The following is a 27,822-nucleotide window of genomic DNA, read 5'->3' as shown; positions in this document are numbered from 1 at the left end:
GGCAGCTGACCAACACAGTAAATGGCTGTTAAACTAGTAATGATGAGAATGATGTTTCAGGGTTCGGCAGCTCAATTGCTTTCAAGCTTGATCATTTAATTTATTCTATTTAGATGGAATTATTTTAACCATAGCATTACATCTCCAAGTCAGCACAATAGAAGAACTTTTTCTGGCTTGGCGTTCTCATTCCCAACTCTCCTTCTTTGCACTGATTTCTTTTCTTAATATATTACATTAGCCATCAGCTTTGTTGCTCAACTTCATGACTAGTTATTGTAGAAGTGTATGATGCCAAAAGAATGGGTTCTGTGCAGTGACATCTCAAACTGATGTGTATAATAGATTCACAATTATCTATACCTTTTTAAACAGTTCCTAATTCGGTCTACAGCTAAGGTTTGTAATTTGCTACATATAAAGAATTTATTACTAGAAAACCAGTCACTTTACTACAGTTTTCCTTCACTCCAGAAAACATGCAGTATGGTATGATTGGAAAATCTTGAGTGTGTTTTTGTATCAGCATGTTTTCTTAGGCTGGCATCTTACCTTGCACCCTATGGTCTTAAGATAAGTTCTGGTCCCCCATAATAATGAATTAGATTAAATAGTTTAAGGGAATAGGAGGAAGATACTTAATGGTTTTATAGTAATCACAAAGCCATCCAGATTGCCCTTCACTTTCTCTACTCCATGTGCCAAAGCCTGTAACCCATTCAAAGCATTTAGTATATTTACAGCATATTTCATTCCTGTCATTTTCACATCCTTGCCATCAAATGCTTCTCTCTGTCCAACCTCCCTACATCCCATCCTCTCTGTGTCTTGTTATACTTTGTTGTGCCCTTCTTTCCAGCTTAGCAATTTTTTATTCATAAAAGTAGAAGTAGTTGATGTACTGTCACATGTGTATATTTATAGGGTCATTACTCTCATGAGTACGGAATCAAGCAAAATCCTTGTAGAAAAAAGCATAAAGCCCTCTGTCACAATTATTAAACTGTACATCTCAGTCCAAGAATTCACTCTGTTTCCATCTCTAGCCAAGCATTGCATCTAGATTGTGAAAGCAGCATAAAACAATAGGAGAACCATCCATTACCCTGTGGATCATTGCAAATTCTAATCTGCAAATAGTTGTTTTTTTTTTGGAAGTACACTAAGTATATGGGGTGGTGTTTGTAAAATGGTGCACTTAGTTTTCTACCATCGTTTCTTGTACATTTAAAGCATGCCAACAATAAATTCTCTTTTTCTCAAATATGTGGATTTTTGATACGTAAAATGTGAACTTGCATCGTTAAATGGCAAATATTTAATCTAAATGGAAAATACCCCAGCTAAATAGTAAATCCCCACTTAAATGGTTAAATATTGCACTTGCATTTAAATTGGATACTTAACCTTTAAGTAAGATAGTTACGATTTAGTAGGGGCATGTACCACTTAGGTTAAGAATTTGCAATTTAAACAAGTCTTTTTACATTTTACAGATCAAAAATGAACACATTGGGGGGAAAAAGAGAATTTTTACATTTGGCATGTTTTGTAAAATAATTTACATTTACAAGTATACCATTTTACAAATGGCACCCCAAAACAAGTATGCATTTATATGCACATTTCTAGGTGGATCAGTGGCATACTGGTCAAAGATTCTCCAGAGACTTGTGTTTGGTTTCCAGCACAGTCAAAGTTTATAAAGAGTTTCTATATTCTCGGTCTCTGTATTTTCCCCAGGTTTTATCCCAGAGTGATGCTTGTTAGTTTGATTGAAGATTTTTAAAGTGTCCCTGCAGTCATTGTTGTAGTAGTAATTGTATTGTCACATGAGAATTCATGCTTGAAGCAAAATGTTACACTTAAGTTATGTCATAGATATGAGTGTGTATTGAGGGAACCCTGGCATTGTCTCCAACTTTGCTTCTTGCCTTGTGCTGAATGCTGCAGAAATAGACTCTGGCTCTTTACAATCCCATGTTTCTTGTTATTTATTGACATATGAGTGAGGATTAGTCCCTAAATGAATGTACAATGTGAAGGGCTGACATTCTATCCAGGGGTTATTTCTGTTTTACACCTGCATGTATCTAGATAGACTATGGCTTCTGGTAACCTTGCAATGGATCAATGAATTTCCTGTAGGTCAGTGGGGATTATTGCACGGTGTTTTTTGATGTTTTTAATGAATATCAGTGTAGGGTATATTTAATCTATAATATAATTTAAAACATAGTCCACACTTTCCAAAGGGAAATATATATAATGAAAATAAAGAACTCAATGAAAGACAGGCTTCCAACTTACAGTTTGTCATATTATATCTGTAAATATAAATAAGTGCTCTGAGCCCATACTTAGTATGCTGCACTGTACAAGAAGATCATCTGCTCTTCAAGTCTCAAACCTTTTCAAAGGTTTTTAAGCTTCCTGAATGAGGATGCACTAGAAAGAAGTCTCAAAGAATTGATAAACTCTAGACTTGTCAATGCCTGGAGGAAGGCATGCATAATTAATGCACAAAGGTTAATCATACCTGAATAGATTGTCCAATCCTCTTGAGTGACGTGGATTTCACTGGTCCCATTAAACTTGCTAGGCCTGTTCCCTTAGAGAATGGTTTAACTTTCTTGTTGCTTGGCTCCTTTAGAAACAATAAGTTAAGATTTTGAACCTGTTAAATAAATGCTAGATGTTTCCATAAGATAAATCAAATATTTAAGTAATGTGAATGTATGGCTGGTTATGTACTTTCTGATAACTATATAATTTCACATCTAAATTTTGCAAAAATACTGTTCTTGTGTTTGGAAAATATAGGTGCTGAGGTCCAAACTAGGGATGCACGATAATATCGGATTTATATCTTTATGGGCAGATAATGGGTTAAAATAATTTTATCGGCATCGGACCGATGACTAAATTGGACCGATAATTCGAACCGATATTGATGACGCATTCACTGTGTTCCGGATGTGCCAGACGTTTGTGGGCTACTGTGCGAAAATGTCTGCAGTGTGAAAGTTTTTTTTAAAGTGAGAGCAACATAAAATATGCCATTTGCAACACTTGTTCGACTAATGTTTTGTGTGGAGGGACCAAAGTGCGAAATTTCAATACCACCAACTTAATTACACACTTGAAGGCACGCCATCCTGACAAATATACAGAATTCCTTAGAGCAAAAGAGGAGAATCCTGCGCCACCGCGCACAAAATCAAAAACTACAGTAGCTCAATGCGTTGATCAGTTACTTGAGAAATCAAAGATATGTGATAAAGATAACCCTAAAGCTCAAACAATTACTGCAGAAGTAATGGAATTTATTGCTCTGGCCTCGTTACCAGATACCCAGTCGCCGTTATTTTTCTGACATAGCGCTTCCAGAGTTACATAAGATTGTGGAAAGTCATGTCCACAAACTCCTTGCTAAAGATGACACAGCCATAAGCTTTACCACTGATATATGGACATCTGATACGAGTGCTATTAATATGCTTAGTTTAACTACTGAGTAGATCGACCGCAAGTTTGAATTGCAGAAAGCAATCTTGCACGCTCAATAATGCTCTGGATCACACATGGCGTTTAAAAGAATGTTTGAAACATGAAAAATACCCAAAGAGAATGTTCATGTAGTATTACGAGACAATGCACGCAACGTTGCATACACACACATATACATACAAATCTACATATATACACACACAGCTATTTCGTATCAGTACAATACGCTGTTTGTTAAAACGGATGACACCCGCTCTTACGTGCAAGTCTGCGTGGATATTATGAACTATCGTATTTGTTCAAGTTCTATTTAAATTTTAAATAGAAGGAATTTTTATTTAGTCGACAGAAATATCTTTGGTAGGAATGGTAAAAACAGACAGGAATATTATTCCTGAATAAATCAACTCAAACCTTAAACAACTTATAATATTTTGCTCTCCATAAAAATATATCCTGTCTAAATTATACAAGTTAGAAATAAAGTAAACATTAAAAGAACAAAGATTCAAATTTCTTTACTCTTATGTAATTTTACATAAAAAATAAACTTAAATTTTAAATATCCCAAAAGATTTTGCTCTCCATAAAAATATATCCTGTCAAAATTATACAAATTCAAATATGAACATGCTGCATAACAAAACCTGGAAATATAAATAAAATGTGTTCCTTTCAGCAATAACAAATCAAATCATTCAGTTGTCTTTGCTCATATGTCATTTTAGAGCTGGACGCCTGGCATCTTTTTTGGCAACAAGTTCGTTTCTGTTTGGTGTGAGGTTCTGTGTTGTGGAGATTCTCAGGATGGATTGCAGGTGCTCATCAGTTAGGCGACTCCTGTGTGCTGTTTTGTTAGTCTTTATCACTGAGAAGAGCTTCTCACACAGATATGTGCTATCAAACATGCACAAGGTTCGAGCCGCATGTAGATGGACTTTTTTTGTTCTTCAAAGTCACCAAAGCGCCGTCAAACTCAGTGCGCAATGCGCTCAGTTTATCAGCAAAGTGCGTATTTGGGAACACCGTAGTGACGACTTGGTTTAACATTACTGGGCAACAGGGAAAGTGGGGCAAGGTGAACTGGTGCATTTGTGTCTCCCATAAAAGCAGCTTCACTTGAAATCACTTTGTGATTGTGCACGGTTAAAACGTCCGCTGAAGTGTCAGATTCTTATTTAATTATGCTGTTTTCTGTATCTTCTGAATTGCATTCAGGTTACCCTGATGTTTTGTCTCGTAGTGCCGTCTTAGATTAAATTCTGTAATTACAGCCACATTAGCTCCACAAATGAGACACACGGGTTCAGTAAACATATACTCAGCCTCCCATCGGTTTTTAAAGGCTCTATTTTCAGAATCAACTTTTCTCTTCAGCATCGTGTGAGCTAGCTTTGCAATAACTTGCAGCATCATAAGGTAGACTTGATTAACGCGGTAAGTGTTCGGCAAGGCAGCTGAAGCGCTGCATTATGGGATCTGTAGTTTATTGTGTTACCAGCGCTTCATATACCGGGCTTTAATAACAATAATACAGTATATAAAATGATCTTGCGGGCCGGATATAATTACACGGGGCGGATGTGGCCCTCTGCCCTTGAGTTTGACACATATGGACTAAATAGAACTTGAAAAGATATATTTTTTCAAATGTGATCGCGCAATTCAGATAGAGTTGACGCAACACTACAGCCTGCATGCCTCAATAAGTCATCCTCCCTCGCCTTACTTTTTACCGTTCATCTAATGAATACACTGAGTATGGCTTTACCAAAACAATCATTGATGGCGAATAAAGTATCCATTATTCGAGTATGTAGATCGGGATATATAGAGATATAGAGATATATATATATAGATATAGATATATAGATATAGATAGAGGTATATGTATATGTATATGTATATGTGTATATATATATACACACACACACACACACACATATACCCGCGGAGAAGTAGTGTGTTAAAAAAGCTAGAAAAAGAAAAGGGAACATTTTAAAAATAACTTAACAGGACTGTCAATATACAGTAATTGTTTTTTTGAGTGTTATTGAGTGTTGCTGTCATCAAGGATTTGATTATCATTATTTCATTCAATCAGGTTCGTATTTGTAGGATGTGTTGTGTTCAAGTTACATTCCGTGTTTGTCAATCGTTGTAAAGATGACAGGTTTCATTCATCGATTCGTTTCTTACTGCATCAATAAACAGTTCGTCTTCTTCTTTATCTGAGACCTGACACACTGCATGCACGGGTTTTTTTTACACTGTCTTCCTTTAGCGGGACATTGACTTTTTCCAACGTGTGCTTTGCTTCCGCAGTAGTTGGATTTATGAATATGCTTGTATGTATGAGACGCTTCATATTTTTTGCTGCCTTTTCAATTGTGTAATTCGGTTTTTGTTCAGCTCTTTGGAACTGTTGCTTTTATCTGTGCACTCGCGTCAGTTCACGTGAGCCACTCGGTGTACATGCATCGAAGGTTCCCAGCTGTGCTGGTGCCATCTCCTGCTATGTCCATGGCTGTATTTAATGTTACCTTAGTCCTGGCACTTAAAACTTTCTCTTGCAGTTTCGCTGAGTTTGTGTCAAACACCACCCTGACCATCTCATCTTCCTCTCCATAAGCACAGTCCTTCACCCGTGAATATTTACCCGTGGCAGTTTGCTATTGGATTGCCGCTGACGGACGGCCTTATATGGGCAGGCACTAAATTACAAATGCCAGTGGCAGCCTGTCTATGAACTTAATTTAAAGTGTAGGTTTACATCATGCTTTGTTTCCGAAGTAGCAGAACTCATGAATATGGTTGTATATGTCACTCGCTCGCTTCTTATTGTTTCGCTGCCTTCTCAATTATATAATGCATGTTTTCTTCAGCGCTTTTTTGAGGTCTTACTGGTTTTCTATGTACTGCGTGATTACGTGGGAGGCGTGATGATGTCACACGAAACTCCGCCCCCAACGCGTTGAAGCTCATCTCCATTACAGTAAATGGAGAAAACTGCTTCCAGTTATGACCATTACGCATAGAATTTCGATATAAAACCTGCCCAACTTTTGTAAGGAAGCTGTAAGGAATGAACCTGCCAAATTTCAGCCTTCCACCCACACGGGAAGTTGGAGAATTAGTGATGAGTCAGTGAGTGAGTGAGTGAGGGCTTTGCCTTTTATTATTATAGATAGGAGACACACACCGTGATATTTGAGAAATGAAATGAAGTTTATTGGATTTACAGAAAGTGTGCAATAATTGTTCAGACAAAATCAGGCAGGTGCATAAATTTGGGCACCGTTGTCATTTTATTGATTCCAAAACTTTTAGAACTAATTATTGGAACTCAAATTGGCTTGGAAAGCTCGGTGACACCTGACTTACATACACAGGTGAATCCTATAATGAGAAAGAGTATTTAAGGGGGTCAATTGTAAGTTTCCCTCCTCCTTTAATTTTCTCTGAAGAGAAAATGTCTCTCTTGTGACATGGGGGTCACAAAACAACTCTCAAATGACCCGAAGACAAAGATTGTTCACCATCATGGTTTAGGAGAAGGATAAAAAAAGCTGTCCCAGAGATTTAAGCTGTCTGTTTCCACAGTTAGGAACATATTGAGGAAATGGAAGACCACAGGCTCAGTTCAAGTTAAGGCTCGAAGTGGCAGACCAAGAAAGATTTCGGATAGACAGAAGCGACGAATGGTGAGAACAGTCAGAGTCAACCCACAGACCAGCACCAAAGACCTACAACATCATCTTGTAGCAGATGGAGTCACTGTGCATCGTTCAACCATTCGGCGCACTTTACACAAGGAGATGCTGTATGTGAGAGTGATGCAGAGGAAGCCTTTTCTCTGCCCACAGCACAAACAGAGCCGCTTGAGGTATGCTCAAGCACATTTGGACAAGCCAGCTTCATTTTGGAATAAGGTGCTGTGGACTGATGAAACTAAAATTGAGTTATTTGGGCATAACAAGGGGCGTTATGCATGGAGGAAAAAGAACACAGCATTCCAAGAAAAACACCTGCTACCTACAGTAAAATATGGTGGTGGTTCCATCATGCTGTGTGGCCAGTGCAGGGACTGGGAATCTTGTCAAAGTTGAGGGACGCATGGATTCCACTCAGTATCAGTAGATTCTGGAGACCAATGTACAGGAATCGGTGACAAAGCTGAAGCTGCGCCGGGGCTGGATCTTTCAACAAGACAATGACCCGAAACACTGCTCAAAGTCCACTAAGGCATTAATGCATAGGAACAAGTACAACGTTCTGGAATGGCCATCTCAGTCCCCAGACCTGAATATAATTGAAAATCTGTGGTGTGAATTAAAGAGAGCTGTCCATGCTCAGAAGCCACCAAACCTGAATGAACTAGAGATGTTTTGTAAAGAGGAATGGTCCAAAATACCTTCAACCACAATCCAGACTCTCATTGGAACCTACAGGAAGTGTTTAGAGGCTGTAATTTCTGCAAAAGGCAGATCTACTAAATATTGATTTCATTTCTTTTTTGTGGTGCCCAAATTTATGCACCTGCCTGATTTTGTTTGAACAATTATTGCACACTTTCTGTAAATCCAATAAACTTCATTTCACTTCTCAAATATCACTGTGTGTGTCTCCTATATGCTATATTTAACTGACATTTTTTATCGTAACAACCAACGATTTATACAGGAAAATAATGACTATTAACAAGGTTGCCTAAACTTTTGCATCCCACTGTATATGCTGCAAAGCTTGCTGGAGCAGAAAAGAGCCTTTGGGGCTTATGCCTCAGATTTTGAATTACCTGCAACACTAACGCCTAATCAGTGGGGTTTGATTGAGAACATAATCACACTCCTTGCACCATTTCAACAACTGACAAAAGAAATTTCCATTCTGAAGCCTTGGCTTCTAACTTTATTCCGTCAGTTAATGCTTTATAACAACTGCGGATTAAAAGCGCTCGTACTGACTTCGGAGTCAAAACCAGTAAAAGCGCTCTCTTGGATGCTGTAAACAATCGTTTCATTGATATTAACACAGAATCCATGTACTGTGTTGCCACTGTTGTAGACCTGAGATACAAAGACCGCTATTTCGATGCAGTTGTAAAATCACTGGCACTAAAAATTTTGCAAGCTTAGATGGAACTTGCATCGAACGAAATGCAAACGAGTGAATCACATATAGATGGTCCACAACAGAAAAGGGCCAAGATAAATGGCGAGGTGGCATGCACGCTCTTTGAAATGTACAACGAAATTCTTGAAGAGAACACATGCCCCGGGAAAACAGCCAGATGACAACGGAGGTGAGTTTAAATAAAAAAAGCAGCTCTGTGGAGCTCTTTACAACATTCTTTTAAGTAAATAACTAGGGCTGTCGGATAGAATATCACTATTCTAACAATTCGAATGTATAAAAAATCTAAAAACGGTAATCGAATGTAAAAGAGCGGTACGTTGGTTTTGCCTCGCACGAACTTTGGCTTCATGTTACTGGACACTACTTTGGGATTTTACAGATCGATTTTTTTGCACGTAACTTTTTAGGATCAGCCTGTACGTTTCTAAATTGTTAACCCATATTGTTTAGTCATTAGTTAAACGGTCGGCATCTTCTGTGTTAAACACACCCATTTTAAAGATCGCTAGTTTTCATCAAGCGACTGAGCCAACTTTAGCCTATGCTTCTTTGCTTCATATTTTTGTTCCGTGCGTGTTAACTAAATTGTTTCATAAATAAACACAAACTCATTTTACATTTTTTTGTTACTCTGAAAAATGCTGTCTTCTAATAATTGATTATAATACACAAAATACTTAAAAGACCTGAACAAAGTAACACGTTTAATACACTTGTTTCATTTGTTAAACACTTAAAGGGTCACAGTGCTTCAGCTTATTTACTGTAAAAAATTAGGCACAGGGATATAAGGGGAAAAAAAAATTACTGCATTTACTTTGTTTAAGCAATCACTGACAATTTTGTTTGTTTTTCTTTTGAACATTGTCTTTAGAAAGTGTCAGTGCGGTGTGTGTCTTATGTTGCTTTTTGTGTGAGAGCCAATCACATTCATGGAAGCCACTATTTTCACCTGAGTCTCTTAAGCAATAATGAGCAACTTGTAAGCAGATCATGATCTACAATGAAAAGCAAAATATTAATAATAAAATATTTCAAAAAACAGCAAATTACAATACAGACATGCATTCAATTCAAATGCTATATACTTATTTTTATTGTAAGGATTCTAATCTTAATCTGACAGCCCCGGTAAAAGCCAAAATGCAGATCTATCTTTTTAGATATGAAAGATGACGCAGAATATAATACTGTAAATGTATGCATGCTACTCAGCAGGTGCAGGGATTCATTTCTGAAGCACCAGTCCCGAGGAATGAAAATCCACTGAAATACTGGAACAACAACTGGAGTCGGTTTCCTACCATTGCCAAAGTAGCACGCAAGTTCCTCTCAGCCCCATGTACTAGAGTGGACAGCGACAGATTATTCAGTTTGGCTTCTAATGTGATTAATGAAAAGAGAAACAGAATTTTCTGCGACAAGGCAGAGATGCTCTTGTTCGTTAAGAAAAGCCTCCCCATCATGCTTAAAAAATAGAAAAGAATAAGCCTCCAGAAAAAAGTTATTTATTTCTTTATTGTTGTACGCTTTTCTGTTTTTTTTAAATTATAGATTGGTTAGACTTATTCCATCAAAAACAAAGTTTTTACTGTGTTCTCTTTTGCTTACACTGGTTTTCCCTATTGCCATACTTGCTGGCATGTTCTTATTTGAAGCACTTTGTTCTGTTCTATGCTGTATTTTTTACTTTGAAAGCCTAGGGCCTATTTTCAAAGTGAGACTGGTTATCTTATCTGATGTATTTCTAAAATGATGGCTAGTTAACTTTTCTTGTATTCTTGTTTAAAAATCTGTATATATAATTCACTAAGGTAAGACAACCATGAAAAGCACGCGGAAGGGGCGTGGATTCACTAAGCCGCCGACAAGTGAGACACCTATGGCGCGCAGGAAGGAGCCACCCACCAACTCCAAGACCATTGGATATGGCGACAACTTCGCAGGGCCACGCCCACCAAGTCGGACGCGAGGACACAGAAAAAGTGGCGTCATTTATATTCGTCTGTCGTGGAGGCCACATGCGGTGCAGGTCAGGTTAATGCCATGTTCATGTCATGCACCTCCGAGCTACGTTGACTGTTCATAGAGGCATGTTTCTCGCGGAGGTGAATCGCCATATGCAGCGTGTGAAACGGTTTGCGAGGGGTATCCCATGGGATCCTTAAAACATTCCTTTACAACTGAGGTTAAAACACAATGAAGTAAGCAGTCTACGAGTTTTCGGTTACAACGCATGACCGCTTGCACCATAGCAAACTGTTTTACACACTACATACAGCAATTCGCATCCGCGACAAACATGCGTCTTCTTAGATGCTCCTGCAGGAACACGGAAGTCGTTTTCCTGCCCACCAACACTCCTTTTTCACCGGCCCGCATCTTCCCTCGCTCTCTACGCATTCACACTGCCTACCCATGTGCCCTGGCCTTAAAAACTCACCGACCACCCAGTTAGCCCCTTTCGTCTGTGCAAGGAGTCCACATGCACGTCTAAGCCACGTTGACTTTTCATTATTCTTTTTGGTTTCGACACCAACCGCGTCCACCATGAAAAACCATGCGAAAGGAACAACGAAGCCCGCCCACAAACTCTACCCTCCTCCCGCGTGCTCAGGAGCGCACCTCAGACCACTGCCCGCCAAATCAAACAGCTCATCAAACACATACTCACTCGCTTTGGTCTGTGCTGCGGTCCAAACCCAGCTGTGAGCCACGTTGACTATTCTTTTGCCCTCCATGGCTACCGCTTCAAATGTATTTCATGGAAACAACACTTCTTTCAATGTTATAGAAATTCCTGCTTCAGGTAACTGTTTGTTTCTGTCAGTCGGGTTTTGGAGAAATGTCATTGATGAAACTGTTGCTCATAGCAAACTGTTTTACACGCTACATACAGCAATTCGCATCCGCGACAAACATGCGTCTTCTTAGATGCTCCTGCACTTTGTACACACACCCCCTCCGTGGTCGGGTGTCTTGGTGGATTATATATAGAAAGGCAGCCAAAACCGCACAGAGCAATGAAAAGTCTTAAGTGAGTCACAGGTAGGGTTACCACTTTTAATACAAACAAATAAGGGATGCATACTGCAGCGGGGGCTACATCCCTTGGGGGCCAAGACCACGGCACGCGCAATTTCATTCTCAAATACGGGAAGATTCCGTTATTTTAAATGACGGGTGGCAACCCTAGCCTCACAGGTGCATCTGCACTGTACAAAGACGACAACGTCTCGAGTGACGAGTTGGAGGTGGGCACTTGAGCAGGCAGTGTATACTGAACGAGAAATCAGCAGACTAGCATGACGGAGGGAGCGGAGTGGATGTCGTCCTCCTCTCCTCCCGTTCCACCCTCCGCGCCTGTGTGCCGCACAGACGATTGTGTGTTGGTTCGTTCCGTGCATTGGTTAAAACCCAATGAAGAAAGCAGTGTTTAAAAACCAATAAGCCCTGTGCCTCTGTTTCATTACCGTCTCACCTGATTCACCAATGCATGCCCCGCAACAGGCGATCCGGCGGCGTCATTCCCATGACCCGCCGGGCAGCCAACCAGGTAACCAAACTCTTTGGGTTCAGTGGGGGGGAGTATGGTTACAAAGCTGAAACTTAAAGGAATTGATGGAAGGGCACCACCAGATGTGGAGCCTTTCGCTTCATTTGACTCAACACAGGAAACCTCACCCGGCCCGGACAAGGAGAGGATTGACAGCTCTTTCTCGATTCTGTGGGTGGTGGTGCATGGCAGTTCTTACTTAGTGGAGTGATTTGGATGCTTATTTCCGAAAGCGAACGAGACTCCGCCTGCTAAATAGTTACACGACCCAACAGCGGTCGGCGTCCAAATTCTTAGAGGGACAAGTGGCTTTCAGCCACGTGAGATTGAGCATTAACAGGTCTGTGATGCACTTCTATGTCCGGTACTGCACGCGCGCTACACTGAATGGATCAACGTGTGTCTACCCGGCGTGGGTAAGCCGTTGAACCCCATTCGTGATGCAGACCGTGGCTTGCAATTGTTCCCCACGAATGAGAAATTCCCAGTACGTGCGGGTCATACGCTCGCACTGATTACGTTCCTGCCCTTTGTAACCCCCCCTCCCCCCCCGGTCGAGTGACTTGGTGGATTATATATAAAAAAGCACCCAGAACTGCAAAGAACAATGAAAAGTCGACGTGGAAACCGACTGAGGCGGTGTTTGGAAAATTAACAGTCAACGTGACTCACAGGTGCGTGTGGACTGTACACAGACAAAAGCGACTGAGGTAGGGAGTTGGGGGCGGGCACATAAGCGGGCAGTGCGTACTGAACGAGCGCCATTCAACCACGTCCTTCGCTTTGGAAGGAGAAGGCGCACCTCCGGTTTCCAGTCACGGACAATTGTATGTTGCTTCGTAGCGTGCATTGTTGCAATGTTACTTTTCTTGGTGGTTTATTAAATTACGGATTTTTCAAATGTTTATTTTTTCCTCTGTACTTAAAAAATCATTTAAAAAGCGGCCTGATTATGCGAGGTATGCTACGCCGCGGGTTGGCTAGTTAAGATATAAAACTGTAGCTTCCTCTACAATTGATTTTGAAAGGAAATTACTCAAGATTGGTTCTGGTGCTTGTTTAAAATCTAATCTGCCAAGTTTTCTTTCACAATAAAAAATTAAAATTGCTTTAAAGTCTTTTAGCAATGCTTTGAGAACAGAATGGGTGATTGGCATCATAGAGGGTTGAAGACTTCTCTATCCCATTGTATAAAAAGGGTGACCGAGCAGATCCAAGGAATTACATGCATCACAGGAAAATTAATTGAAGGAATTATTAAGGATAAGATTGAGCAGCACATGACAAGCACAGGAGTTTTTCTGAACAGTCAGTGTAGCCGCAGGAGTGTAAGGTGAATTCAAGCATAAGTAAAACACGTCCAGAAAGAAATCTGTTTGTTTTAAAATATTTAGTGAAAATTGAAAGCAAACAATCCACACAAGAATAAAGAAAAACATTGTTACACATATAGAATAAAAGGCAAAAAATGTTTGTGTAAAACTTTAGTTGTTTCTATACTTAAAGATGCTTTACGTTTTCTTCTGTATGCTTTGAACATACGGTTCTGTAACGATGCAGGTTCTGCTCCATGCTTCCATCCAGCTTCTGGGAGCTCTTGAACCCGACACTATCGGTAATGTCACAGATGAACTGGACGGTGAGACACAACAAAGCAAGGGGATTGTGCAAAAAGTGCAAAGTGCTTTTATTTTAAAAATCAACAAAATCAAAACAGGGTTCAAATAAATCGTGCAGTGCTTCAAAAATCTTCAAATAAATAATCCAATAAAAACAGGTGAAATAATGGAGGTTAAAACACAATAGAAAAAATCCTTTTAAAACCAAGGTTAAAATAACGTCTGGAATTAGTCTCTTTAAAACTAAAGCCAGGTACGTTGTTCTACTGGCGGCTCCCCTGCTTCTCCCAATTGGGCCCTGCAACAGGGGAGTCACCCTACCAGCAAATGCAGATCTCTTCAGTACTGGTCCGGTAGCCCTCTGATCCCTGGCTATGTCAGACTCTAGCCAGGCCGAGACTTGGGTTCCTTCCCCAGCGGCCAGGGCGCTCACGCTGGGGTTCAACACGCCCAAAACCTTCTCAACTCTCCTTCCTTCAACGGCAACTAGCCAACCTTCTCCCGGTCACTCCTGCTCCAAACAAGCGCTCAGCAGGAACAACCACTACTGTTGGCCCTCAGGTGCTGGCCAAACACCTCACACGGGCTCTCCAATGAGCCTGCTCTCGTTCTGGCTCTCCTGCAACTGGCTTTCACCTTCCTGCTTCCCTCCCCATTAACCTCCCATTCTTTCTCTCTCTTTTCTCCTCCTCCTCTTTTTTTTTTTTTTCTTTTTTCTTCATCTCTTCCCTCTCATCCGCCTCGCACTTCTATTATATAATCCATGGATGTAGATCAGGTGTGGCAATCGGCAGCTCCTGGCAACAATTATGGATGTGGACGACTCCTCACCTGTGCACTTAAGCGAGGACCGTCTGCATCACGAATCACTCTGGAACCACTCCGGGCTCAGTACCACGCCCCCTCTCTAAGCCGCGAGTATGGCAACTATTTATTTAAAAAATAGCCTTTTTGACTTGAGCTTTGGACCTGATACACATGAATTCAGTTGCTCTGCTCTCGAGCTCTGGAATTCACTACCATGTGAACTTAGAAATACTGAATCATTCTCACTTTTCAAATGTAAATTTAAAACTCATTTGTTTGACTGCTTTTTCTCTTTGATTACGATTGCTCTGTCAGATTTAAATTTTTGTGTTTTGTTTTATTATTTGCTTTTTATCTATTCGGTGTCCTTGAGTGTTTAGAAAGGTGCCTATGAATAAATAAAATGTAGTATTATTATTAAAACATGCACGTAAGGCACAGTTTAAAACCATGTGCCCTCTACGTCTTACACATGGCAAGGTTGATCACTAACTGAGAATAAAATTTAGTCAGAGAAGCTAGAAATAGTTAGAATATACCAATTCAATTCAACTTATGAGGGTTATCGGAATCTCCCATAGATTATGTACTAATATTTAGTAAAACATTTATATAACTTAAGTAACTAGCAAATGACTCCTGCACATCTGGCCCCTAATTGTTTATGCTAGGGCAGAAATCGGTTACTTTAACATTACTTAGTAAGAGCCTTAACTACTTTAAACCAAACTTCTAAAACTTAAAACTTAACTTCTACTGTAAAAGCACAAACACAATTTGCTAATTAAGCATGCCAAAAGTAAAATTGATAATTTCAATCTTTTGCTGCTTCCTGGAGCAGGCACAGTTTGTTCACAGGTCTGTACTTTGTGCTGGTTTTGGTCTGCACACTAACTCTTCTTACTGCTCCTTTTGCATCTGGTATTTTCTTGATGACTTACCCCATTACCCAGGAACTATGGGGTGCTGATTGATCTACAATGAGAACAACGTCACCAGGTTCTAAGTTTCTTTTTGGTGTGAGCCATTTCTGACGTTCCTGAAGTAAATACTCTAGTCCATCTTTTCCAAAACAAATCAGAGAGGTATTGTACTTGTTTCCAACGCCTTTGGATATACAGTGGAACCTCGGTTCACGAACGTCCCGGTTCACGTACAACTCGGTTCACGACCAAAAAGATCGCCAAACTTTGCCTCGGTTCACAACCACACACTCGGTATACGAACAAGCCAGGTTCCCTTGCCTGCCTGCAAGCTGAGCTGAAAGAGAGAGAGAGAGAGAGAGAAGAGCGAGCACGTGCCTGCTAGGGAGGGAGGAGGAGATTGCTGCACGTGTTTGCCTGCCTATCTGTAGGCTGTAGTGCAAGCGAAACCATCCCCCTCCCCACAGGCAGCCTGAGAGAGAAAGAGCTGCCATGCTTTTTCATTTAAGCAAAGCCGCTCCTTGTTCATTGTTTTCAATAAGACGTGCACTCTCTTTGTGCTCTACAGTATTTCGTGTGCTTTTGCAGTTAACTATGGCTTCTAAGCAAGTGGAGAGTGGTCAGAAGAAAGTTTTGAAGAAAATTGAAATCGAAGTAAAGAAAGAAATTACAAAAGGTGGAAAAACTGTTTACCAGTTTACTCATTTACCAATCGGAGAACCCTCGTGCTTTCAAGCAGCATAATGTAAACAAAGCCAGACTGCCAGTAATGTGGAGGGTCACAAGAACGTTCTTTTTGGAATGGCTGCATGAGGCTTTCACTCCCACCAGCTAAACAGCTAAAAGCACCAGAAACCCAAGAAATCACAAGAGAGAAAACACCTGAAGGAAAACACTTCATGCCAGAACTCGTTTCATGCAAGGTTAGTTTTCTTGGTGGTTTTTGTATTACGGATTTTTCAAAAGTAATTTTTTTAGTTCATAATGCGATTTGTTGCAATGTTATTTTTCTCTTTTTCAAATGTTCGCTTTTTCCTTGTGCTTAAAACTCATGAAAGGTTTACAGATGGAGTTTTTCATAGCGATTAGGTGCGATGTTACATTTCTCTTTTCAAATGTTAAGCTTTTTTCCTTGTGCTTAAAACTCATTAAAAATTGTTTACATGGAGGACTTCATCGTGTGATTTGTTGCAATGTTACTTTTTTGGTTGCTTGCAAGTTGGTTTTTAAATGAAGTTTGGATTTTTGCAATGTTTTTTTTTTCTGCTGTGCTTAAAACTCATTTTAAAAACATTGTTTACAGCGATCAGGCTTTAGGTTTAATAGCGTGATCTCCTGCAATCTTACTTTTTGTTTGCTTGTGAGTTGGTTTTGCAAGCGGATTTTTCTGCTGTGTTTAAAAGTCATTTTAAAAAAAATGCTGCGCGAGCACGTGCTACAGAGAGATTAGAGAGCCGGGCATCTGACAGGGAAGGGATTGGGGGGATGGATAGGTGTGTGTGTGTGTGTGTGTGTGTGTGTGTGTGTGTTTGTGAGCTGGCGCTACACAGAGAGAGAGAGAGTTCGTGAGCCAGCCTGCTCCTGTAGCTGAGATAGGGAGGGGCTTTGGTGGTGTGTGTGCTACAGAGAGCGAGCGCGTGAGCGAGCCAGCTCCTGTAGCTGATCAGGGAGCCTGAGTGTTTTGTGTCAGTGTTATTCAATGTTTTTACATTAGTTTACTATTACACTGTGGATTCTATGGTGTAATTAACTATATTTGTGCTTAATCTTTACATATTTTTACATATTTACATACAGTTTGTACGGTCTGGAATGGATTAATTGTATTTACATACAATCCTATGGGGGAAACTGCTTCGGTTCACGACCAACTCGGTTTACGACCAAAGTTCTGGAACGAATTATGGTTGTGAACCGAGGTTCCACTGTACTGTTCATTTTCTGAAAAAGTCCTGGGGTAAGGCTGGGTTTTGTCTTGAGTAGTAACATGTGATTGGGTGCCAGAGGATCCATCTGATACCTTTGTGAGGGGTCTTTTGTTTAGGATGTAGTCTGCTTTGCTCATCATTGTGTGGATACATTCATCATCTAGAATTTTTTGGTTAAGTACTGAATTCAGGACCATTCTTATGCTTTCTTATTGTCTTTCCCACAACTCCACCTTGGTGAGAGGCCATTGATGGATTAAATTTCCATTCAGTTTCATTCTTCATCATGGCATTGCAAATTTTTACTTGTTCAACAGTTTTAGTTGCTTCTTGTAGCTCTCTTTATGCTCCAATAAAGTTTGTTCCATTATTTGAGCACAAGATTTTAACTTGTCCTCTTTTACAAATAAATCGGTGTAAGGCTTGGATACAAGAATCAGTGTATAAAGTATATGCAATTTCTAAATGTATTGCTCTAGCTGTTAGGCAAGTAAAAATTAGCCCATACATTTTCACCAGGTATGGGACAAAATAGTCTACTCCCAAACCAACCACCCTTTACCAATGTTCGAGTTGATTATCTTCTAGCAAATCTGCCATCTTTTGCTCACCTATTTGTGCATTGTATCTTCTGCATGTAATACGCTTTGACAAAAATCTTTCTAAGAGCTGAATTGGCTTGTGGGATCCAATATTTCTGACGTAAATGTGTAAGCATGTAGTTACGTCCACAATGTCCATGCTGTTTGTGAATGTGTCGCATAATGAGAGTTGCATTATGTGAATTCTTAAGAATGATTGCAGGGTGTTTTGCCTCTTTTGGCATAGCAGATTTACTGAGTCTTCCTCCAACTCTCAGTATTCTTGCAAGACTGGGTCTAGTTTGTTGATTTTACTTTAACCTCCTCTGGGTAAGCTTGTAATTGACCGAGGCGAATAGTTTCATTTAAACAAGTCTTTCAGAGACCGTGGCTTCAGCCTCATTGTTGATTTTGTATTCCCTCATATGTTCTGTGATTAGTGTTTTTTAGTCTTTCTGGACTGTGCCCAGATTGACTGACTTTAATTTGGATCACCTTTCTCTCTTCTTTCAGAGGCAGTAGCACTTATTTGAACCTAAGGAACCACACTACTTCTTTCTTTAAATTGAACCATTCTGAGTAGTACTCCACAAGTCTTTTTACTGATTGAGTTTTTTCTTCTACACTTGTAAAAATTTACTACACACCTTTTGATCTCCGGATCATTGTTAATAGACAGGTCCGCTTAACCCGGTCTCTTAGGGCATTTGTGTTCTGGCTGTAGCAGGAAATGTGAGCTTTAAATCCAAATCTTACTTTGATGAAGTTTTCTATTGTCGATCCTCTTGATGCCTGATCCGCAGGATTTTGTGCAGATGCAACATACCTCTATTGCGAGCGTTGAGAGTGCTCTCTTATTGCGATTCTATTGGCAACAAAAGTTTTGTAGCAATCTCTTTCATTTTCAATGTATCTTAATACAGTGGTGCTGTCAGTCCAAAAGATTGACTCTTGCAGGGGAATCTGTAGTTTTTGTTTTAGCATTTTGTCAATTTTGACTGCTACTACTACTGCTGCTGTAATTTCTAAGCTTTGTATAGTGACCGGATTCAGTGGTGCCACTCTTGATTTCCCCATTTTAAATGAACAATGTCTCTTATGTTCTTTATTAGTTAAGGGGAGGTAGGAAAGAGTGCCATACCAGTTTTCTGAAGCATCTCCAAAATGATGCATTTGTGCAGACATTATGTGACCAAATCCAGGCGGTTTAATGCACCTGTTTACATTGAAATCCACAAGTAGCTGCAAATATCCATCCGTTTTTCTCATTGCTGCACATACTTAAGCTCCACTTCTTGATCCCAAAGATTTTTCTATTTACACAGTTCTCTTAAAATTAAGTTTAGCAGGCAATATGACTACTGCTAAAAATCCAAGTGGATTGTATATTGAACTGACCACTGACAGAATACCATGTCTTGGTAGCTTTACTTGGAACTTGAAACTGTCAGTCTCTGTGCACCATTGAATGCCTAAGGCTCTTTCAGCTTGTAACAAATCATGGCTTAAGTCTAAGTTCATTTGATCTATTGCCCTGTCTTCAGGAATGGACAACAAGACTGCTCTGATATTACTAATCCATTTTGTAAGATAAAACCCTCCCTTGAAACACAGGGCTTGAAGATCTTTGGCCAATATTATGGCTTGCTCTTCTTTAGTAACTGACTTTACAGTCATTAACATAGAAAGTGTGAAGCACAGTGTTAACTGCTTTCTCTGAAGTTGTGCCTCTGGCATCCTCTGTTGTTCTTCGTAAAGAATAAGAGGCACAACTGGGTGATGAAGTAGCACCAAAAAGATGTACTGTCATTTTGTACTCCTCCAGTTCATTGTTTAGATTACCTTCAAGCCACCACAGGAAACAAAGAAGATCAGAGACTTCATCTGAAACTTTCACTTGATAAAACATTGATTTAATATCTGCCATGAGAGTGATTGGTTGCTCTATGAATCTTGTAAGAACTTCAATGCGTGTAGTAGTTAAGTCAGGTCCTTTCAGCAACTGTTAATTTAGTGAGAAGCCTCGGTAAGTGGCTGTACAGTTAAAAACCACTCTGATTTTATTTTTCTTTGGATGATATACTCCATGGTGAGGGATGTACCATACTATCTCCTTTTTAAGGGTCAGCTGTTCAGTGGGTACCTTAATGGCATATCCTTTGTCTAAAATGTCTTTCATGAAAATTTTGTAATCCTCATGGAATGTTGGATAATTTGTAAGTTTCATTTTGAGTCCAGTAGTATGTTGTTCTGCAGTGCAATGATTGTTTGACACTAAGTGTCTCATCTTTAAAAGGCAGGTTCATGCAATAGTATCCATCCACCAGCTTAGCAGAGGCTATGCGCATGAACTTAATGTCCTCCTGTGACATTTCCTCCTTCTCCTCACAGCTGTGTTCTGGAAAGTCTGTATTATATTGCTGGAGTAACATTTGTTATATCTCAGTTATTGACACATAATTGACTGAATAACTTTGCAGTCTTGCATCATCTGCCGCCTTTATTAGATCGTTAACAATCCATCCAAGGACTGTCTTCACAGCATAAGGACCTTCACCTTCATTGTTTATACATGTATACTGCTTTTTCCCAGGACGCCTTTTGAAAGATACTTCCCTGGATCAGTCTTGTCCTTTTCCTTCTTGAAGTTTTGTCTTTGAAAGGCTGAGCCATACACAGGATCTAAAGCTGATGTTGCCTGTTCTTCCTGAAAGTTCACTAGATCAACGAAGTGCTCGTCTGCCTTTCATACTTTCAATACTTTGAACTTTGCATTGCCACGGTGCTATTCTAATAATAGTAATTCTTTGCATTTATATAGCGCTTTTCTTACTAGTCAAAGCAACCAGCAATTGCAGGTTAGGGACCTTGCACAAGGGCCCAACAGAACAGCGTCTCTTTTTGGCATTTATGGGACTCGAACTGGCAATTCCAATTGTCCAGTGCAGATCCCTAGCCTCAGACCCACCACTCCACCATTATGTCTTGAAGTTTGGAGACTATAATACAAAGGTTATCGTTACTTTCAAATTGTTGTCCGCCCTTTTAGTTGTACATAATATTTGTACATTCGCCAAGAAAAACAGCATAATCCATCAGACCTTCATCGTTTGGCTTTATTTGCAGTCACCCTTTGGCTTTCCTCATGTATATATATCTGCTATCTGTAGCTGGTTTTCATAAAGGCTTTCGAGCTTCATTCTGGCTTTTTTGTAACCTTCTGCCAGTGACAAGTATTAGTAGACAGTAGACACTGTCCGCAGGGGTAATATCATCAGCAAATCTGTATTCCTTAAATTGGTTTGCAGAAAAGTCAGGTTGCAGCTTTTTGAGGCTTTTACTTTGGAGTGTTTCCAAAGCCCAATCCATTATATTTCCCCTAAACGTGTGTATAGTTTTCGTTTTAGTATCATTTTCTGTACATCTTCATCGCTCTGGATGGGTAAAAATTCATCACTTAACCTTTTTATATTCTATTCTCAGGTTGAAATCATTCTCGATAATTGTTTTCACAGTTCAATTTTTTTGTAAATCTTTTATGTACTTCATCAGACTAGATAATCGATCATATTTGTGGTCTATTTCCAACTGAAAATCGACAGGAATATCTGCTACTGAAGGGTTGGAGGATTCCAGGCTTAAAACACACAGGTTTCTTTCTTTTAATCATTGGCTAGTTTTAAACTTTAGTTTAACCGCAAGAGTGTATGGTGAGTTCAAGCATGGGTGAAACACGTGTCGAAAGAAATCTCTCAGTCCAAAAGTTTGTTTTAAAATATTTAGTGAAAAGTCAAAGCAAACAATCCACACAAGAATAAAGAAAAAGTTGTTACACACATAAAATAAAAGGCAAAAAATGTATCTTCGCTTTTTTTGTAAAACTATAGTTGTTTCTATACTTAAAAATTCTTTACTTCATCTTCTGTACGCTTTAATCATATGGCACACACAATTAAGTGCTTTGTCTTTTATGTTACTTGGCACACAAAACACAAGGCACGCAAGGCATGATTTAAAAACATGTGCCCTGTACACCTTACACATGGCAAGGCTGATCACTGAGAATAATGCTTAGTCAAATAAATTAGAAATAATTTAGAATATACCAATTCAATTCAACTTATGGGGGTTATAGGAACCTCCCATTGATTTGCACTAGTATTTAGTAAAACATTTATATAACTTAAGTAACTAGCAAATGGCTCTTATAGTCCACATGGGTTAAGAACAGGGAAGTCATGTTTTACTAACATTCTGGAATTCTATGAGGAAGCAACAAAAGGATGTGATCAAAGTGGAGCATATGAAATTATTTATCTTGACTTTCAGAAAGCATTTGAGAGCTTCCACATAAGCGGCTGGGCATCAAACTAAAAGTGGGAGTTCAGGGTGATTTTTAGATGAGTGCAAAACTTGCTAAGACACAGGAAGCAGCATGTGATTATGCAAGGAACCTTAATACCTTCCCTTTTATTATTGCAGATCACTTTAAACAACTAGGGGTAACTATCACAATTAAACATAAAGCTCTTTATCAACAAAATTTCACCATCTGTATGGACAAAATGAAGCAAGACTAGATGGTCAACCCTCCATCTCGCTCTAGCTGGAAGAATTAACGTTAAGATGAATATCCTTCCTGAGCTTCTTTTTTGTTTGAAAACATTCCAATATACATCAATAAATCATTTCTTAAGCAATTAGATTCAACCATAACCTCATTAATTTGGAACCTAAAACATCCACATATCCAAAGAGTAATTCTACAAAGACCTAAGACAAAAGGTGGCATTGCTCTACCTAACTTTGTTTTATTACTGGGCAGCAATCATACAAGCTATAAAAACCTGGACACAAATAGATGAACATATACAGGCTTGGTCCGCAATAGAAATAAAATCTTGCAGTACTTCTCTATATTCCCTGCTTTGTGCCCCAATAAATGCAAGTTATCGCCAATATACTAATAACCCAATTGTGCTTCACTCACTTAGGATATAGAACCAATGTAGAAAACATTTTAAGATGGAGAATCTTTTATCTGTGGCACCTCTGCATGAGAACCACCTTTTTCAACCCTCGCAAACATATGCAGGTTTTAATATCTGGAAAACATTTGGGATTAAATTGCTTAGAGATCTTTATATAGATAACATCTTTGCATCTTATGAACAGTTACATTCAAATTAAATTTTCCAGCAACACATTTCTTTCACTATCTTCAAGTTAGAAACTTTGTCAAATAGAACCTGCCCAATTTTCCCAATCTCCCACCTTCCTCTATGCTGGAAAAAATATTGCCCAGTTTCGAGGACTCGGGCAGCATTTCTGCAATACATAAAAAATATTTTGCAGTCCCTCCCTTTCAAAGATCCAAGAGTACAATGGGAAAAGGATCTCTCGCTCAACATATCAGAAAAGGAGTGGGGTAGCAATGCAGAGAATTCATTCTAGCTCCATAAGCGCAAAGCATACCATTATTCAATTCAAAATTATATATCGAGTATACCTGTCTCGCTTGAAATTGTCCAAAATGTTTCCAGGGCAAGATCCAACCTGTGAACCCTGCAATCAAGCTCCATCCTCACTGGGTGACATGTTTTGGGCCTGCACCAAATTAACATAATTCTGGACAATTATTTTAAGGGCCTTTCAGACAGCCTTGGTGTCGCAATCCCTCCTAATCCTCTAACAGCTGTGTTTGGTGTTCTTCCAGATAGGCTTAAAGTGGAGAAGAACAAACTGTGATTGCCTTTACTACACTATTGGCACACAGACTTATTTTGCTAAACTGGAAGAATCCTAACTCTCCTCTTTTAAGTCAGTGGGTAACTGATGTTCTATATTTGAAAATGTAAAAAATCTAATTCTTAGAGGATCTGTGTAGAACTTTTTCAAAACCTGTCGGAATCTAATCAATAATATTTTAGAATAAGCTCTTAAAGCACTGAGGAAGTAGATTCTCTCCCCATTTTGTGTTCTTCTCCATTTATCTGTATCCGCCTAATAAACTAATCAATTTATTCATTTTTAGTATTTTTAAGGTTTAGTCTGTTGGCCATGCTCTCTTTCTCAGGGGTGAGGGGTAATTTTTTTTTTCTTTTTTTTTTTTTTTTTTTTTTGTAAAAAATTGATCTATTTGTATGGAATGATTACAATAAAATCAATTTAAAAAAAAAAAAAATTGGCCAATGTTCCACTCTTCAGTTCTAGGGGGTCAGTGCTAGGGCCACTGCTATTTTTTAATATACTGTATATAAATACCTTAGATAAGAAAAGTTAATTTAAATTTTTCAAAAGATACCAAGATAAGTGGATTGGCAGATCTGGAATCCATTAAACCATTAAAGAAGAACTTGGACAGCATACAGGCTTTAACAGATTTGTGGCCGATGAAATTTCTTGTCAGTAAATGTAAAGTATTACACAGAAGAAGTAAAAATGTCAGGTTAGAATACACATTGGGAGGTCTGAAAATCGAGAGTACACCTTATGAAAAGGATTTAGGAGTCATAGTGGACTCTACAGTATCAACTTCCCAACAGTGTGCTATTCAGAAGGCAGATAGAATGTTGGGTTATATAGCAAGATGTGTGGAGTAAAAGTCCAGCGAGGTTATTCTCAATCTTTATAATGCACTGGTGAGGACTCATCTGGAGCACTGTGTGCAGTTATGGTCTCCAGGCTACCAAAAGGACATAGTAGCACTAGAAAAGGTCTGGAGAAGAGAGACTAGGCTCATTTCAGGGGATTAATTATGAAGAAAGATTAAAAGAGCTGAGCCTTTTCAGTTTAAGCAAAAAAAGATTAAGAGGTGACATGATTGTAGTGTTTAAAGGTATAAAGGGAATTAGAACAGTGAACTTAGACTCTTTATTTCAATATGAGTTCATCAATAACACGGGGACGCAATTGGAAACTTGTTAAGGGTAAATTTCACACAAACATTAGGACGTTTTTCTTTACACAGAGAACCACAGACACTTGGAATAAGCTACCAAGTAACGTGGTAGACAGTAAAACTTTAGAAACTTTCAAAACTAGAATTTTTTTTTTTTTTTTTTTATAAGAATTAAGTGGATAGGACTGGCTGAGCTTTGTTGAGCTGAATGGCCTGTTCTCATCTATATTGTTCTAATGTTCTCATTCAATAGGGAAATTAATAGCACATCACTAAGACTCTAGAAGGCAGCTCATATGTTAACAGCACCAATGAAATTCAAGATGGCATTGTGTAAAGAAATAAAATATGTCATTACCTTTAAAATGAAATGAAGGCAAAAAATAATGGAGAATTTTAAGTCGGTGTCCCCAAAAACTCACTTATGTATTTGAGATTGTCAAGTGGTGTTGTGACAATTTAATTTTTACTTTCATTTTTTTATTTTTGACATACTCATGAATTGCACACATACTTACATTTATTTAGATTTCAGTTTTATCATGATTTGGGGTTTATGCCAATTTTGTTAATTTCTTTTGTTTTCTTAATTCTTTATTTGAACTTTGGATTTTTGTTTTTGTATGTCTAAGAGAGACAGAGTCAGAAAGATGTGCCAGCCCTCCACACTTACCCCTTAAGGCTTGGTAATTCTTCCAAAGGTTCACCTACAGAAACATTATGACTACTTTTACTTTCATTTATATTCAAGTTTGATCATCTTCTAGGTGCTCACCAGAGCCCATGAGTGACCGCAGTGGGGCTGATCAGAGGACCTCGCTAAACTGTCCAATCGGCAGTAGCTATGTGTTTGACTTGCCTTTACTGGGAATTCCTAGTTTGTGGGAAACAATTGAACCCCAGCCATGTCAATGGCTTACCCACTCCGCATTGCATAGGTAAGACGCACATTGATCCATTCAGTGTAGCTTACATACCACCCCAAACATCTATGTGTATCACAAGTCTGATATTGCTCAATCTCAGGTGATGCACATGTGTGGCAGAACTTTTGGTTTTGTTTTTCTGCAGAACGTGGCCACAAATGCAAACCTTAGATGTCTGTTCCCACACCATCCTACAGCCTACAGTGAGGAACTTATGTCTGAATAGGTTCAAATAAGCTGAGTATGTTGTGAAATGGGTTACACATTTTAACAGTGGATAAATTAATTTGCGGCAAAGAAATCTACGGATAGTGGGGATTTACTGTATAACTTAGTTTTATTGTGAGGCTAAGGTTTTCCTCAAGTGGTAAAAGTATAATAGCAGGTTGTTGCAAAGCTCCGAACACCAAACTTCATGGGTATAGGTAAATGTTCATCAGGAAGGGTTTAATAGAAAATTTAATACAGTATAAACAATTCCTAAAGTTCACACCAACTTGAAAATCTTCACCCAAGATCAAGGTAATCTTGCAATACTCGACAGGGAGTATCCAAGGACAAACCTAATAATAAGTAATACCACAACAGAGATGCCTAAAATGGGGCTACACTAAATTCTCAATTATAAAGATAAATTAAGACCAGTTTCTCAACTTAAATTTTGTTTATTATTTGAGCACACGTCTCTTACAATGTCTTCTCTTATTTTCACAAAGTTCTGACACACTTTTGACTGTGAGGAGATCTTAAACATCATGGCTGCCATTCTGCCTTGGGTTACACAACAACAGCATCACATGTCTAGCAACTACATAGCATTTGAGTGGCCACAAACAAAACATGGCAGTATCAATGAAACACAAAAACAAAATGATAGTCCTCAAGATAAAGTGAAAAAATGATGCAATTGTCACAAAGGCAAGTACAGTATGTAGTGTCAGTACCCCTTTCTGTTGATAAAAATGAGTTGGTGCCTTTTGTGACTTTCTAAGACACAAATCAAATATTCTTAGAAGAAATTTAGGGTGGAAGTAGAAAAATGGCCATAAAAAAATAAGCTAGTCCACTTAAGCTGCTTGTCTTTGTTAGGTGGAACTGTTTGGCTGTTTTATGTTATCTTGTATCTTTCCCACCACCAAATGGCTGTCATTTGTATAATAAACAGTTTTGAAACGCTTAAAAATCTGACAATATACAAGTGGACACTCTACAAGAAAAAAAAAAAATGGGCGACCCTACAAAGACCTAAGGTAGAATGTGGAATGGCTTTACCTAAATTTCATTTTTATTACTGGGCAGCAAATACACAAGCTATAAAAACCTGGACATTGATACAAATAGGTGAGCAGGCACAGGCTTGGTCCTCAATAGAAATACAATCTTGCTTTGTACCTGAATAAGTACAAGTCATCTCCAATATACTAACAACCCAATTATGCTTAACTCACTATGGAACCAATGTCGGAAGTGTTTTAAGATAGAGAAGCTTTTATCTGTGGCACCTCTGCATGAGAACCACCTTTTTCCACCGTGTCAAACATGCAGTTTTTAATGTCCGGAAAACATCTAGGATTAAATCACTTCGAGATCTGTATAGACAACATCTTCGCATCCTATGAACAATTATACTCCAAATTTACTTTCCAGCAACACATTTCTTTCACTACCTTCAAATTAGAAACTTTGGTTAACAAAACCTAGCCAATTTCCCTCACCGCCAACCTACCTCTATACCGGAAGAAATATTGATCAGTCTTGAGGACTCAAACAGCATTTCTGTAATATATAAAAACAACTTAAAGTCCCTCCCTTTCAAAGATCCCAGAGTACAGTGAGAAAATTATCTCTCACTCAGCATCTCGGAAAAGGAGTGGAAGGCAGCAATGCACAGAATTCACTCAAGCTCCATATGCGCAAAGCATACAATTATTC

The 27,822-nt window shown here is 38.9% G+C and overlaps 1 protein-coding gene and 1 long non-coding RNA gene across 2 annotated transcripts in view; one reads left to right on the top strand and one right to left on the bottom strand.

The window, feature by feature from the left end:
• arhgef3l (Rho guanine nucleotide exchange factor (GEF) 3, like) overlaps positions 1 to 27,822 on the bottom strand; it is a 285,898-nt gene that overhangs the window by 84,697 nt on the left and 173,379 nt on the right. Inside the window, exon 5 of the mRNA XM_039774983.1 lies at positions 2,540 to 2,647. Coding sequence (XP_039630917.1) covers positions 2,540 to 2,647 — 108 coding nt within the window. The remainder of the gene's footprint in view (positions 1 to 2,539; positions 2,648 to 27,822) is intronic.
• LOC120542477 overlaps positions 1 to 27,822 on the top strand; it is a 57,356-nt gene that overhangs the window by 6,846 nt on the left and 22,688 nt on the right. The window lies entirely within an intron of this gene.

The sequence above is a fragment of the Polypterus senegalus genome, chromosome 13 (genome assembly GCF_016835505.1).
Source record: "Polypterus senegalus isolate Bchr_013 chromosome 13, ASM1683550v1, whole genome shotgun sequence".
Taxonomy (NCBI): Eukaryota; Metazoa; Chordata; class Cladistia; order Polypteriformes; family Polypteridae; genus Polypterus; species Polypterus senegalus.
The sequence above is the reverse complement of the archived record's forward strand: the minus strand, read 5'-3'. Positions and strand labels throughout refer to the sequence as shown.